This window comes from Pteropus medius, unplaced genomic scaffold (assembly GCF_902729225.1).
Source record: "Pteropus medius unplaced genomic scaffold, Ma_sr-lr_union100, whole genome shotgun sequence".
NCBI lineage: Eukaryota > Metazoa > Chordata > Mammalia > Chiroptera > Pteropodidae > Pteropus > Pteropus medius.
The window spans coordinates 5,703,665-5,719,425 of record NW_024350927.1 but is presented as its reverse complement, the minus strand read 5'-3'; the positions used below and the strand labels follow the sequence as shown (position 1 = coordinate 5,719,425).

General features: G+C 49.5%; 2 protein-coding genes and 1 pseudogene across 7 annotated transcripts in view; 2 read left to right on the top strand and 1 right to left on the bottom strand.

The window, feature by feature from the left end:
* KIF1B (kinesin family member 1B) overlaps positions 1 to 5,944 on the top strand; it is a 124,614-nt gene extending 118,670 nt beyond the window's left edge. For 4 of the 6 annotated variants that reach the window (XM_039842252.1, XM_039842254.1, XM_039842253.1 and 1 more), the window contains 4 exons: positions 24 to 173; positions 520 to 712; positions 908 to 1,026; positions 1,535 to 5,944. In XM_039842252.1, the coding sequence (XP_039698186.1) occupies positions 24 to 173; positions 520 to 712; positions 908 to 1,026; positions 1,535 to 1,577 (505 nt within the window). In that variant the 3' untranslated portion in view covers positions 1,578 to 5,944. The remainder of the gene's footprint in view (positions 1 to 23; positions 174 to 519; positions 713 to 907; positions 1,027 to 1,534) is intronic. The other 2 variants (XM_039842255.1, XM_039842258.1) reach the window with 2 other exon arrangements.
* A 732-nt stretch (positions 5,945 to 6,676) lies between these two features.
* Positions 6,677 to 6,796, bottom strand: LOC120585927 (uncharacterized; annotated as a pseudogene).
* Positions 6,797 to 13,684: 6,888 nt separating this feature from the next.
* LOC120585838 (6-phosphogluconate dehydrogenase, decarboxylating-like) lies at positions 13,685 to 15,533 on the top strand. Its single transcript, XM_039842270.1, has 3 exons — positions 13,685 to 13,798; positions 14,470 to 14,545; positions 15,252 to 15,533. Exons 1-3 carry the CDS (start codon positions 13,791 to 13,793, stop codon positions 15,516 to 15,518), a joined length of 351 nt encoding a protein of 116 aa, XP_039698204.1. The 5' UTR covers positions 13,685 to 13,790; the 3' UTR covers positions 15,519 to 15,533.
* The last annotated feature ends 228 nt before the right edge of the window (positions 15,534 to 15,761 follow it).

The window sequence follows — 15,761 nt, the reverse complement described above, 5'->3', positions numbered from 1 at the left end:
ACCCCGACCTCTCTCTTTCAAAGGACCCCAGAAGCCAATTCCCGGGCCTCCAGTCCCTGCCCAGAATTCGAGCAGTTTCAGATTGTCCCAGTGGTGGAAACACCCTATTTGGCCCGAGCGGGAAAGAATGAATTTCTCAATCTTGTTCCAGATATTGAAGAAATTAGACCAGGGTGAGTACTTATCGACCAGAGGTGCTGGGTGTAAAAGATGAATCAGCAGGAATGTGTTGAGGTCTCCATCGCTGTCTAATTCAAATGGGTCGGGGTGACAGCGGGCCCTGGCTTCTGCCCCAGCTATACTGTGGTGCACCCCCACGCGGCCTAGCCTGTTCCCATGGCGCTTTGTGCTCTTTTGCCATATTACTTTGGCAGATGAGGTTCTAGGCCAAACAGATCGTTCTCCTGTTTTGTTCATACTAAAGACTTGGCCTAGGGGAGACATATTTCGCTGGCCTTCAGCTCATGATCACTTTTCTTTTTGTGAGAAACTAACCCCTCTCGTACCATCTCGTTTTAGCTCAGTGGTTTCTAAGAAAGGGTACCTGCAGTTCAAGGAGCCGCTTTCCAGCAACTGGGCTAAACATTTCGTTGTGGTCCGTCGCCCTTATGTCTTCATCTATAACAGTGACAAAGATCCAGTGGAGCGTGGCATCATTAACCTGTCCACAGCGCAGGTGGAATACAGCGAGGACCAGCAGGCCATGCTGAAGGTCAGTCCCGCCCTCTCTTGGCTTTTCATCGCCACGCAAGCCCTTCCTATTTGAGTTCTGGGCTCTGTTGTGTGGGGCGGCGTCTCCTATATAGCTGGCCTCTGAGCCTGCAGTGTGAAGTGCTGTCTGCCCCATGAATGTGGCAGGCTGGTCCGCATTGCTTGTAACTTTCTCATCTACCTGTATCTCTTTCAGACGCCTAACACCTTTGCCGTATGCACGAAGCACCGTGGGGTCCTTTTGCAGGCTCTCAATGACAAAGACATGAACGACTGGTTATATGCCTTTAACCCCCTTCTTGCTGGCACAATACGGTAAGAGGTCCCCGTGCTGCCTTCCCCTCCGGGACTTTGGGTCCCAATGACAGCAGCATAAGCAGGGAAGGAAATCTCGTTCCAAACAGGTTTAAAGTAGGAGGACAGCGGTGTAAGTGGTTCTGGGTAGTGATGCGGCCTCAGCTCCCCATGAGGGTTCATCTGGCGTCCTGAGCAGCTAAGGAGACCGGTCACACTTGCTCCCAATCGATCTCTCCGGCTTTGACTTTTTGTTCTCAAGGGTCTGCAGCTGGGGTCTGTGGGCTGAGTAAAATGAAGACTGTGAGAACCTTAATGGCCAGTGCTCGGCCCTGTGACCCGGCCTCAGATCCTGTGAGGGGCTTTGTCTCAGGGTCCCCTGGTGGGGAAGACCACAGCCCAGCCTGTTGGTTTGGGGCCTGCAGTGCAGTTCAGGAAGAAGTCTGAGGAGGGAACCTCGGAGGAAGACCGTGAGGGAGGACCGTCTGGCCCAGTGTTCTAATCCTGCCTCTTCCTGTATCGCCCACAGGTCAAAACTCTCCCGCAGATGCCCCAGCCAGCCGAAGTTCTGACTGCTGAGCGCCCCCACTCGCCTTCCAGAGATAAAGTGTTACCTCTCATTCCCCTCGTGATTCTTGCCGGTTACTCTTGTGTGTAGTCCTGTGGCCTGACTACTTTCCCTCCTCGTCCAGCACTTTTTCTAGCTCCTGTTCCCCAGCTCCATTGCTCTGTACTCTTTCTTTTTTCCTGTGCTGAGAACCTTGTTAGTAGCATGTGGCCTAACAAAAGGGGGGAAAAAAACCAACAAAAAAACAAAACCCGGAGGGGATCCAGCGAATCTCCAGATTATTTTTTAGTGTATTTTGGCTTCCTTTTGTATGATGCGTCCTCATGGTTACCACCCCTGGTGTCTGTACCGCTGTCTCTGGATATCTGTCTTTTTTTCAAAACAACAGAATTCTTTTCTTTTCTATATTTGTGATATCACTTTAATTTTTCTTGGGTGGCTTAGAGACAAAGGAGGAGACATCTAGCTTTTTAGAACCTGAGAGGAAAAAATCTTACCTTCTTTCTTTCTGTCGCTTTTTCCATCACTAATCCCTGTGTTTTCCATTTAGAGAAAAGGTCGTGGTGAGCTTGGAAATGGGACGAGCGTAGTCTCTGAAATCGGGGCTCGTTGAGAACACAGTTACGCACTTTCCGGTTAGTGGGAGAGAAGAGAGAGAGGACTTTTTAGCAGCCTCGACGGTGGCTGCTGCAGACCTTGTAGGAAGGGAGGAGCTGAGGATATCGCTGGTGGGTTTCGAAGGATCGTAGGGTCCGGCGGTGGGCCGTGAAGGCGGGCGGTCAGCAGCCTGTTTCCAGTCGCTCACTGTGAACTGTTTTTCTCATAGCGGGGGCGGGTGGGGGGAGGAGGAGCCTCTCAGAGTTTCTCAGGTCTGTTCTTGGCTTTAGCCATGACGGTGGCTCAGTTTGGAATTAGTGCGATGTCATACACAAATGTCCCACAAGAGGGCAGTGTTTCACTTCTGATGAGGAACTTGATGGTCATTGTTATTATAATTATGGTAATACCGAGTAATGACCTTGTGATTATTAGCTTCTTTAGATCAAAGAAATGTAGCTTTCAGGTATAAACTTGGAAGTCTTTGCTGAAGCCAGTGGTCATTTTCAATAATCCTTGTGAAATTGAAAGTATCAGTGACGCCTGCCCTTTATATTCTTAAATAAACAAACATGGCAGGCTTTGCTTTCTGGATCCCAGGATTAAAACCAACCTCCTCCACCACTGGAAATAAAATGAAAGGACATCTTGGGACAGAAAAGAGGGTCTGCCTGAGCCCAGGCCTCGGTGTTTTGTTGCTTTATCTGCCTGGTCCAGCTTCCTCCTCGGTTGTCTCCCTGCCCGAGGAGAAAGGAAGAGCCTCCGACCAAAGGTCAGTCTCCTCCTCTGACAGAACAGGGTAGGCCGCTTCCAGAGGCCGCTGGGAAGATACTCTTTCTCTCTCAGCTGCCGGTGAGTTTTACGGGAAGGACGTGGAGGAAGAAGGCCTGCGTTAACTTCACTCGCTTTGCCAGTCGACTTGGGTTGTTTCGTACCATCCTGTACCTCCCCTGCACACAGTCCCCTGTTTGACCATCCCGCAGGCATTCCGGAAAGTATCTGACCGCTCCCACTTTGTGGAGACAGGGCCTTTGGCCTTGAGGTTGCTGACTCGGGTGCTAAGGAACTGATGACTTTGCTTCCGGTGGCAAAGGGCAAGGGCCCGTGCACTCTGCAGGACAGGTGCTGAGTGGACTCGTCTCTGAGAAGAGGGCCCCCAGCTTCACCCAGTAAAACTGGCTGCAGAGAGGAGGAAAAGTGAGTCACAGAGAGCTTAATAGAAGAAAGGACAGAAATCACAGGCTGTGACCTTGTCGGAAAAGTGATCAAGAAAACTCTAGTAGATTTTTAAAAACTTTTTTCTTCTTAAAACATAGGTCACTAACTGTATTGTTATTTGTTTTCTAAGTGATATGTAAGATTTTTAACGTAGTTAGAGGTTTCTTCATTGTCTAATGGACACAATATGCCCTTCTGGTGTATACTCAAATCTAGGGTCTGTCGGTGCTTAGAGACAGCTTCCTGGACTGGAATTAAATCTGATTTCAGGGAAATAAAGATGAAATTTGAAGGTTTCTTTTAGAATTAAATCATGGATGCTGCTGCTGTTAGGAAGCTGGACAGAAGGGTCCATGTCTGCGACGAAGGCGAGGAAGGCCGAGGGAGCGTGAAATCACGTGATACACTGAAATGACTTTTGCTTTTTCTTCTAACTCAAACAGAAATGGCTTGGAAAGTCTTTGCTTTGGAGGCGTCAGGTACTAGAACAGGCCGAGCTGGATTCTCACATGCCCAGGTGAGAAGGCCTCGTGAGGAAGCGGGGTTCTCGGAAGGTGTGCTTTCCGCCACCTGAGGAGCCTCTGCGGTGGCTGGTGGGCACAGGCAACCCCTTTTGGTACCCCTCTTTCTTTAAGGCCCCATCTGCAAATTGGAGTTAGCACAGTGTCAGGGTCAATGTTCCCTTTTCAGACAGACCCATCTCTACTTTGAAGCTCTCAGAAAGGACTCATGACAGGAACTATTTATGAGGCTTTAGCTGAAGCCAGAGTGGCAAGAAAGTTGAGGAGCGAACTTAACCTTTAAGGAAACCACTTTTTGAGGGTTTTTAATTTATTTTTCCTAAAGCACTACTTTAAACAAGCAAAAAAAAAAAAAAAAAACAAGGAAGAGAACTCTTAAATTAAGGAGAAGTGAGTGCTAGTTAAAGCTAATCATCTCCTCCCTTCCTCCCCCATCTTTCTCTCTCCTGCCAGAGCAGAGCGTGGACTCACAGCCCACACGGACCCGTGCTCACCCGCTCCCTTCCCTGCACCCACCCGCCTGGGGGTCAGTCAGCTCTCAGGCCGGGCCGTGCGGGGCCAGCCAGCCCCTGCCCACAGCCAGGACTGCAGGGAAGGGCTGCTTCTGGCAGCCGAGCGGGCACCAGAAATCCAGCACGTGGTCAAAACGTGTTGGCAGCGAGAGAAAGTGATTTTTCCCAACTAGGAAACCACTATCGTTTTATATGTACATATATAGATATATATATCTTTTTCCCCTTCATCTTTGTAGAACTTATGGAGATACTCATACTTTCAGTGAATTTTTTCCAGCTCTTTCAAGATGAAGGACACTAAGCTAAATCATTGGGAAAGGTCTTTCGGGATCTAAAAATGAAATGACTTCTCCTGGCACATGTTTCAAAGCAAAGACTTTGTTGCCTGCTGCTCGTTCTCTAATTTACAGGGATATTTAATTTTGTAAGGTATTTGTATATTTATACAGCTGTAACTAGTTGCGCATGGGCCTGGAAGAGGAGAGCGGCCTGGCACGTGGCACCTGTCCGTACTGCCACCTCGTGCTGTGCCCGCTCGGCTCCCCCAGACAGTGACAGGGCTCGTTCCTTCGTTCGTTCCACTTGGGTCTTTCTTTTTCTCTTTCTGTTCCCTTTTTAAAATGTGATTGTTAACCCGTTCCTTAAAAACAGTTCTAATTCTGCTGCTGCTCTCAGAAGGTTTGCCGAATGTATTTTAAAGAGGACTCTGACTCGTGCGCACTGCAGATGTCCTCGTGGCCAGACGCGATTCACCCAGCGTGTGGCCAAAGCGTTGCTGTATGAAGTGGGAATGTACTGGTTTGTGTTTCCTCAGTAAACCGAGAGATGATCTGCTTTTGTTGTTCAAAAGGCCATTTATGAAATTCATATTTGAGTCCCATAAAATCGTAAGAAAGCCTCTGATCTTTTGAAGGAAGAAATTAGAGTTGATATAAATTTCATGTGAAAAATCACAGCCAAACAGCTCCTCTCAGATGGAAAGTCTGAGCTGAGGTTGGTCTCCTGCCAAACCCTGGCTGTCATGTGTTGTTTTCATGTCTTCCGGTTAATTTTTTTCATGCTGCGTATTCTGGCTTCAGTTCACCTGAGGACTCTCTCAGCTTTTCACATGTAAGGCATCGTCTTAGATTTTGTGGCTCTAAAGTACTTGTCCGTTGAGGTTTCGAGTCCCTTGTCACCATCCTCGTGCACTACAACAAAACCCATGAAGCATAAGTGGCCTTTTCGAACCAAGACTTTGCAAACTGATCTCTCCCCAGAGAAGGAGGCGAGCACATTAGCAACAATGTACATTATTAATTTCAGATTTTCATTTTCATGTTTTATTATGTAAATACCTGATGTTTGGAGCTTGAGTATACAGAATGTAAATATAGTTCTTGTATTTGTACTAATTCTGGTTCTTCTGCTGTATAGCCTTAGACGTGCAATGCAGACATTATCTAACTGTGTATGGTAACCTTGCATCACAGAACTATTAGTGAACGAGGTAAAATAATAAAGGTACAACCAGTGCATCAGAAGGCTCTCGATGTGCATTTTTTCTGGCACTCTTTGAAGGCTTCGTACACAGGTTTTTCTTGCCTTGCGAAGATGCTGCTTTTTTAGGACAGGAGTCACAGTGCTGTTACCTACATGCTCCTTTCTGATGATTCAGAACCGCGGCCATTACATAACCAGGAAGCTGATGCGATGCTGTTTCTTAGAAAGTGCTTTCCTCTCCAGGATGGAAGTGGCGATTTTAGGTAGAAGATTTGTCTTTTTTTTTCTCCTAAAGCCTCTCCCCTCACATACTTTACCAGCAATTCTGTAGTGGCAGTGGTGTTTTGGGGGGGGGGTTGAAAGTTTCACCGTGTCAGCAATTTAACGAGCTCGCATTGTGGCGGAGCAGGAGCAGGACCACTCTCATGCGTGTCTAGGGAGAAGCAAGAGTGGGGAGGAGCAGCATCAGGCAGAAGCGGCCATGCAGTCCACATCCGGTCTTGCGGCGGATGCTGATGTCTGGGGAGTCGCGGAGGAACAGAACCAACCCCTGGCGCGGCCCCGTTCCAGTGGGGATCATTCGGTACACAAATTATGTCAAGCGGTAAATACCGCAGAGCAAAATAAAGCTGACCGAACGAAGGGGCGGGAAAGGAGGCGTCACTTTATTTATTTATTTACTTACTTTTTTTTAGGCGAGGTAACCCTTGGTTGACCTCACAGATTGTAAGGACCTTGTCAGCTTACAATCCCTTATTTTTTATTTTTTACGCCTATAGCACCTGGTCTTCTTAGGTGGTCTCCCATCCAAGTACTAACCTAAGCCTGATGCTGCTTAGCTTCCGAGATGAGACGGGATCAGGCGTGTTCAGGGTGGCATGGCCGTAGACAGGAGGCATCATTTTAGATCACGGGTCAGGGATGGGGCCTCTCAGGAGAGGACATGTGAGCAGTCCCCTGAATGAGGGATGGGTAAGCCATGCAGATCCCCTGGGAAAGAGGTCTCCAGGCAGAGAAATAACTCCTTGAGGCAACAGTGTCCTCTGTAGGTTCCAGAAAGAGTGAGGAGGCCCGTTTGGAGTAAGGGGGAGAGCACGGGGGCCCCGAGGCCAGAAGGGAGCCAGAGACCAGGTGGATTAGGGCCCAGGTAACTCACTTCACTGGAGGGAAGTAGGAAGACAGTCAAGGGCATCGGGAAGGTGAGTCACATGATCTTACAGTCACGCTGGTACCGATGGGGATCGTTGTGAGAAATGTGTCAGGTCGCTAGCGCACTCACACAGACCCGCACACCTGGGCTGTGCGTGCGGTCTGTCGTGGACCAGAACGCCGGTGTGCAGCCGGCGCGTGACCGTTCGTTTTTAAGATCATTCTTAACTGAAGCGTGGAAAACAGCTGGGGGAGGGGGACAAGGGGAAGAAGGGACACAGAATAGGAGATTGTTACTCTAGTGCTCCAGGAAGAGGATGGCAGTCCCACTAGAGTGAGCGCCGTACAGGCAGAGAAACGGTCGCATTCAAGATTCGTCTTCATGTCAGAGCTGCCCGTCGGCCGAGGAGCTGCACGTGGAGCCGGAGAGAGAGGAGTCAGGTAACTAAGGACGGCGTGGCAGCTTCTCAGGTGGAAAAGATCGGGAGAAGAGCAGTTAAGGGCGGTACTGAAGTAAGAATTTGATTTTGGTCCTGTCCACTTGGAGATACCAGCGTTTCCACCTGAAAGTGTAGTTTTTGAGGCAGTTGGGTTTACTAGCTGGACTCGGGGGGAAGCTGGGGCTGGAGGCGGACATTTGGGACTTGTCAGCGTGGAGGGGGACAGGCGAGGGTGCCAGGCAAGGAGGTCGGAGTGAGCGTAGCTGCGAGAACCAGGGGTTGTGTCTCGGATCGCTAGGAGAGGAGGGCGGGAGACAGGATGACCCAGCAAAGACGAGGCCCCTGCCGAGGAGACGGTGACACCTGGCAAGCAGTAAGGAGGTGTGTGCAGGTGGAGAGAGTGGTAACTGTGTTGCTGACACATTAAAATAAGAACAGCAGTGACCACAGGTTTTGACAACAGGGAGGTCTAAGGACGGAATCAGTGAACATCATCGCATTTCCCCAATTTCAGGGCCAACCCAGAAATAAAAGAATAAGGCAGATGGGAGATCAAAACGTCACTTATTTTTATCTTTATTACTGTTAAAGATGCGATTAGGCACTGTGGCTGCATCAGTGGATAAATGGAGTCCCTCCCACCGAGCCTCAGAAAAGAGGGTTGGAAATGGCGCTCGTCCAACTTCGGCCTGCGCCGGGCAGACTCACCTGGGGGCTCCGGTGAAACGCAGGTTCTGGCTGAGCAGGCCCTGCGGGGCCTGAGAATCTGTATTCCTGGTAAGCTTCCAGGTGACATCAGTGCTGCTGTTGTGGGGCTGCACTCTGAGCAGCAAAAGTCTAGAGGAGCCGCAGAGAATGTTCTAGGAGGCAGCGAGGCCGTGGGAGAGAGGCAGGACGTGGCAGGCTGTCCGTGCCTAGGGGCTCCTTCTAAACTCACAGGATTATCATTTCTCTCCGCGGGGGTCTGTGAGGGGCGGGCAGAAGCAGGAGTGGCGTACGGGGAGCTCCTTCCGTGGGAGGAGGTATCAGCAGCCCCTCTACCCTAACGGGGTCCAGCGAGCAGAGCATTTTCGTGGGTGATGCTGAAGAAAGCCTAACCGGAGTAGGTTCAAGGGAAAGAGGAGGTTGAAGGAATGAGTTCAGGTAATTCTTTCAACGGCTTTTACTGCAAAGGGGAGAAGAGAAGGGGACGTGGGGCCCAGAGAGAGTTTCGTTATAGAGAAAAGAGCTGGCCCAGCGTGTGCCGCTGATTGGAAGGGGAACCGGGCGGTAGGGAAGGGGTTTGCTGGAGCCTAGGGGCGCACCGCAGTTCACCCGCAAGCGCAGGAGGCGACGCAAAGTCGAGCAGACAGCAAAGGGACAGGAGCCAGCACGGGTCCTCTTCTGAGCGTTGCCTTCCAGGGACTGGCTCAGGGGTCTTAGAGTTAGGCGGGTCTAGGGGTTGCCATGTCTTCCTGAGCTCCGCTGTGCTTTTCGTTTAAACAGAATTTGTGCTTATAAATCTGGTTCTCCCCTACAACTAGACCCCACCCAGGATTGGTCCCTCGCTGTGAGTCTCCACGTCGCTCCCAGAGCTGACAGTGCAGAACATCGGGGCATCCCAGGGTGCGGTGCGCATTTAGCACATTACTTTTCTCTGATGTTCCTTGCCTTTCCGCTTTTGGTTGGGTGCTGAGTTTCCCACTTTCTCTTATGAACTCCTCATAGGCACAGTCCTAAATTTTTAACTTTTCTAACCATGTCACGTGCTTATCTGGCTTTAGAATATGTGGTCTCCGAGTGTTTACAAAACCGTTCTTTCTAACTAGCATGTGAACAAGTCATTTGTGTTTAGTTGCAGGAATTATATAGCAAGTACGTGGCAAAACTGGGATTTTCAAATCTGCCCCAACTAGTGTGTTACTTACACACCCTATTATGTAAGTCAAACAAAGGGTTCAGTCCTGGGAGGTTTGCAGAGAAGGGCTGTTTCTGTACGCTCCCTGCCCATGCCTTCAGTTGGGATTTGGGGAGTTATGGCAAGGCCAAAAGTTGTTCAGATAAATAGTAATATGTGTTGACTTTCTTAAGCAATCTAAGCCAAGCATTTGAGAATTTTCTAAAAACTAAAGGTCAGCATAAAGCTCTAGCGCTAGGAAGCCCTGGCTTTACTGTGTCCACCTCTAGGGCAGACTTGCCTCTTATCTCAAATTGGCTGCTCTCTTGAAGCCAATTTGCTGGAGTTCTCCAACAATCCTAGGAAGCAGTAAATGTTGCTGGTGGTTAGCACCTTAACCAAGAAGTGGGAACGCTGTGTAGCATATAACATTAGAAATAGAAGAAAAAATGATTGGCTATTTGATTTGATGTTTAAGCATTTGCTTTAAAAGGAGCCTATTCAATAGTAACTCGGGTGTGTCCAGATATTTAGTCACATTGACTCAGCATAACTTCTCCCTTGACAAATCTCAGGCCAGAGCAATCAATTTGTTGCTGCAATAGAATCTGATGGTAGGCTTTTCTCCTTACAGAACCCTACAGAAAGAGGAAATAGTTGCAATAAAGTCGAAAGGTGTGGGGGAGGTACCGAGGCTCTCTTGAAGAGAGCCATTGTGTAAAGTGCCACCTATAAAATTTCTACAGGTGCTGTTTGTTCTGCGAAACTAGTCACTGAAAGTCAATTTCAATTTATCTTTCCATTTAAAGTCATCTAAACAGCTCTAATATAGAGCTAGCTCTACCCAATTTCACTGGGAGGATATGTCCGTGAGTGTGCGTGATTATGGCCTGCTAATCTGATTAGGAAAGATCTCTGGGCTCGGCCCTAAGTAGACCTCGGTTAAAGTTCAGTTCTTTCGCGCACTGGCTGAGAAAATCAGCTTCCCTGAGCTGAGTTTCTTTGTCACGTTAGGAGAGAGTGATAATGGTGTCTTAGAATCATATAGCAATTTGAGGTTTATGAAGAGCTCTCCTAGACATTAGTTCATTTTAACACGGGAAAGGAGGCAGGACAGACAGGAGGTGGAAACCCTGCAGCAGGCAAGGAGCCTGCAGACTAAGCCCCTGGAGAACAGCAGGGCCTTGGGGAGGTTCCAGTCCCTTTGTCCTTTCTGAAGCTTCTCTCAGCATTTTCTGCTTCTGGATCTCTCATTCTCTACAAGGCTGAGGTGCCGAATCTGGCCTGGGAAAGGAATGCCGGAGGAGGCAGCACCCCGCGTGGGATCTATTTCAGTGTCAGTGCCTTGGGTGAAAGTCCCCAGACCCTGACCACTCTCTGGTGGACTCAAGATGAGGGCCTTCCCTACAGACAAAAGGACCATGCCGTGGAGTGCTGACTGTGGCCGTGGGAGGGGGGCGTGGAATGCTCGCTGCAAAAATAAAACATAAAATTGGGAAAAAAATTCCTAAAAATATTTCAAGGCTTTTGAAATTGACCAAAGGCAGACACATTAAAAAGCATTTATTCTTGGGAAAAACCACTAAAGCTTCAGTAAGAGCAGTGGGAGCCTGCAGACTTCTTGCCTGGGGCTGTTCCCCATCTTGCCTTCTCTCTGTTGGTAAGAAAACTTGTTTCATCAGCTCAGGGCTTTGCTCCAGGGGGGCAAACCTGATCACGTGTGTTTGGTGGGGCGGGGGCTGGTAGTCCTGTAACTTTTCTATCAGCTGAAAGTGGCAACCTTGGTGAGAAATGAAAGGGAAAACCCACAGCTTACTCGCCTGAGGTTTCTGGCAAGCAGCAGACTAGCCGTAACTTTAACAGGGAGACTGGAAATGAGAGTGCAGAAGGACTAGATAGGCTCTCAACACATTCTTGCTGACTGGGAGACTCCAGAAAGCCCAGCAGAAAGTAAAAGCCCAGGCAGACTTGACAAGTGGGTGAGCTGTGAATGAACTTCCCAGTGCGCGTGCAGACGCATAGCCCAGGTATCTAAGCACAATATCTCTCCCAATTGGCTGGCAGCTAAGTTAAGGAGACACAGGGAGACCCTCAGGAAGCCAAGTTAAAAACAATTATATAGCAATTTAGGAAATACAGTAAATATTTTTTACTATACAGCAACGTTGTAAAGAATCTGAACAGAGTACCAACTATGTGAAATTGGATTCTAGAAGGAGAGGAGAGAAAGAAAAACCAGAAAAAACATTTATTTGAATTAGTGGCTAAAAACTTTTAATGTGTTGAAGGACATTAATCTACAGTTCTAACTCTTAATCCCAGTAGGATAATCACAAAGAAATCCAGAAGTAGACGCATCATAAACTGCTGGAAACCAATGGGAACGCTTTAAAAACAGCAAGAGAGTGTACAGGAGAGTGACAGTATGATTAGTGGAAACAGTGAAAGCCACAGCCGCTGAAATGAGATGCTCAAGATGCTGAAAGGAAAACTGTCAACCAAGGATTTTTTATCCAGCAAAACCATCCTTCGAAACTACGGGCAAAATAAAGACATTCCCAGATTAAAAAATAAAACTAAGTAATAGTGCTAGCAGACCTGCTCTGTAAGAGATACTGCAAATCACACTGGTCGGCCCCGTGGAACCAAGCTCAGACTGAGGCCCATTGTTCCCAGCCATTGTATCAAGCTGCTCGGGTGGCAGGGGAGATGATACTTTTAATAAGATGTGCTGGTGCACCCTATTTAGGGCACCCTGAAGGGGTGTAGAACAGAGGTAATAACCATGGGGAAGACGATAAAACACCTGAGATGTGTATTTGGATCAGGAAGATAGATATGCCAAATGCATGGCTATGTCATGGTTAAATGGAAGATTTTCTATAGCAAACCATTCGAGTAATGGATCATTTTTTCACCAGCTTAGCTGGAACTGTGGGAACCAGTCAGCTTTGCAGAAAGTTGCAGGGGTGCTCTGTCTCTCTCCCAGGTTTCACAAGGAAGCCTCAGAGCAATAGTTTGATTCGGTCCTATTTCCCACCACCGTTTACATCTCTTCTGAGTCCTTCCCATAAAAAAGGTAGAAACTCGTATATGGATACTAAGTGTCAGACGCAGGTTTCCATTTGTTTCACTGAGCCCCAGAGCTACCTTGTGAGATTTCTGTCATTCCTGTTTAACACATGAGGAAACTCAGATTCAATAACTTGCCCCAAATTGCACAGGTAGAAAAAAATGGAACCAGAGTGAGATAAGGTCAGTGGGACAGCAAAACCCGTTCATTCCCTAACCTCTCCATCAGGCAGCTCCCAAGAAAGACATTCTAGATCATTTGAGAAACCATCTGATCTGACTTTGATAACTGTGCTGTCCTACCACTGAGGCTGGCTCTCTGAATCCCAGGTTTTATTGAGAGGGATCTTGGTGAGCATTTTAACCCGTCCCCCGAGGGGCAGTTCTAGTGACTACATGACTCAGCAAGTCTCAGCTCAGCCCAGTTTCCTCAGGTCTAAAATACCTGGGCTAGATCAGAGGTTCTCAAACCGGTTGGTCCCAGGACCCTTTACACTTAAAATTATTGTGGACCCAAAGAGCTTTTGTTTATGTGAGCTATATGCATCGATGTTTACAATTTAAAAAATTAAACCAGAAACTTTTATAAGTAACAGTTGCCTCAGCTGTACAGGAAGAGGTTCAATGACTCGACCTCCAAGCCTGGCCCATCACACCCCAAGTACATTCAGCGCCTGCTCTCTCTGCGCCTGTTTCTTCACCTGCAAAAAGGGGCTATGTTCCCGTACAGGGTCGCGTGAGGGCCACACGGGGTCGTGTGAAGACCAACGTTTCCTGGCACCCATGGCACTTGCCCGAATACCGGAAGAGTAAACCTCGGTCGTTGCCCGGAGCTGAGCGACACGATCCATGAGCCCCACAGCGCAAAGCACGGGGAGGAAGGAGCGAAGGACCCTCGGACGATAGGCGTTCATGTGCCTGGTACCCTGAAAGCGCGACCCAACCTGCCCCATCGTCCTTCCCCGAGCGGAGCCTCGGAGCACAGGCCCGGCCCTGAGTGTCCCGTGCCGCGGGCGGGCGGGACGGAGCCGGCCCTGGACCCGCCTCCCCGCGCCGGTCCGCGCGCCGCGGCCAGCGCAGGGGCGGTGCCATCGATGTGCTCGGCGCTCTCCTGAGTCGGCCCCCCGGGAGGGGGCGGGCCCGTCTGCCTCGGGTGGTGTAACAGGCGCCAGGGAGGACCAATGGCGTGTCTTCACGGCTCCACCCCGTCCTTCCGATAGGTCAGCGCCGGCAGGCGGGGCCGCGGCCTCGGGAGACCCCCACCGCGGGCCTCAGTCTCGGTCGCCCGAGCCGCGAGTCCAGTTCCCTCCGCCTCTCTTCGCTCCTGCCGGGTCTGCCGTCGCCGCCATGGCCCAGTGAGTGACGGCCCACGGGCGGCCGGGGACTTTCCGAAGAGCGGCGCCGCCCCCGACGTCGCCTCGGCCCCGGGGGCGCCCGAGCCCGGCCTCGTGGAGCCCAGAATCCCAGGCCTGCGGGGTCTCAGCCCCCTTGGGCCCGGGCCCCGGATCCCGAGCCATCCGCGCAGCCTCGCGGCTCCCTGGGGCCGCGCCGTGTGCTCCTCGCGGCAGCGCGGGCGCCGGGCGGATCCCGGCGGCTGGAAAGGGTGGCGAGGGGGCTGGCATGGCCAGTGGGGAGCCGGGCCGGTCTGCAGGGCGGGGGGCTGGCCGGCGGCGGCTCTGCCAGCAGGGGCCTCTCCCCGCTGCAGGGGAGGGGGACTCCTGGAACAAATCATTGCCAGATAGATTAGCGCTTACGTGCCGTGATTCCATGCCCTGAATACCCTCGTACGTGCATGGTTAGTTGATCTCAAGAGAACTTGAGGTCCCTTGAAGTGACAGAGTAGTGGGGTGGTCTGTGCAAGTTTCATGGAAGGCCGCATACCTGGGTTCTAAAGTGTGAGAGTAGGCGAACAGAGGAAAAGTTAAAACAAGTTATTAATCATAGCAAAAGCTCGGAAACTCTGGGTCCTGACTTGGATTAAGTGGAACTGACACATTTTTCTTTGTTCTTTTTTCTGGTCTTTCAGAGCTGATATTGCACTGATTGGACTGGCTGTCATGGGTCAGAACTTGATTTTGAACATGAATGACCACGGCTTTGTGGTAAGTCACAAGGGACACACTCTTTTACGGGATCTTGGTGTACATTAGCCTGAGTACTGGTGATTGACCTGTGATTTCAAAGATCTCATATAACAAAAAACATACTTTTCTTTATATATGCTCTGTTGCTGCTTATGACGTTTTTTGCCGAGGAAGGAGAAGCACCACTTCACGTGTGGGTTGGGACAGCCAATTTCATAATTCTGTGAGGAAGAGTGCTGTTAAACACCCTTGTCAGTTCTGTAAGGTTTGCAGCCTGAATAAGCCCATCAGTATTTGAGGAGGAGAAATCCTGCTGGGTGTGTGGAGCTCTAACTTTATCTCGTAATGAGAGCTGAGGATAGTGAAAAGTTTGCATATAAATATGCAAATAATATTGCATATAAATATGTGGACACAAGGGTTATCAGTGGCAAAAGCTACGAGTCTGGAACCAGCTGGTTCCTAGATTTGAGTTCTAACCTGCTGGTGACAGACTCCCGCCTGGTGTGCCAGGGTAGTTGACCTTTGCTTAGCTGTAGTTCCCTGCCATTTCATCTACTAAACTTAACTTTAGAGTGGTTGATCAGAACGTGGGTAGAGAAGGGCAAAGGCAGAGGCAACCTCCCCAAAACCTTGGGCCGAAGAGAAATTTCATTGTCACGTAGTCCACAGTCTGAAGGTCTTGAATGTCGTGGATCCCCTAATCGGCTTTCTGTCCTTTTAGGTCTGTGCTTTTAATAGGACGGTCTCCAAAGTTGATGACTTCTTGGCCAATGAGGCGAAGGGAACCAAGGTGGTTGGTGCTCACTCCTTGGAGGAGATGGTCTCGAAGCTGAAGAAGCCTCGGCGGGTCATACTGCTTGTGAAGGCTGGTCAGGCTGTTGACGATTTCGTTGAAAAGTTGGTGAGGTCATCTCTGCTCCCAGCTGCTGCTCATGTGACAAAACTTTCCACATTTTTTCCTTTAGCTGTTTCACTTCTTTTTACTTAAGAAATTTTTTTCTCCCTTCAGCTTCTGAGTATGAACTGCCCAGTTCTGATAAAGTAATTGCTTAATTGGTACTAATTAAGTAACGGCATATCCTCCGGTGGTAATAATTCCTTATCTATAAGATTCTGAGGACACTGAGAGACATTTCAAGAAGAATTCATTAGAAACAACACAGTCATGCGCCAGTCAGCTATGGGCACGTTCTGAGAAGTGCATCATTGGAAGATGGTGTGGCCTCTGGCA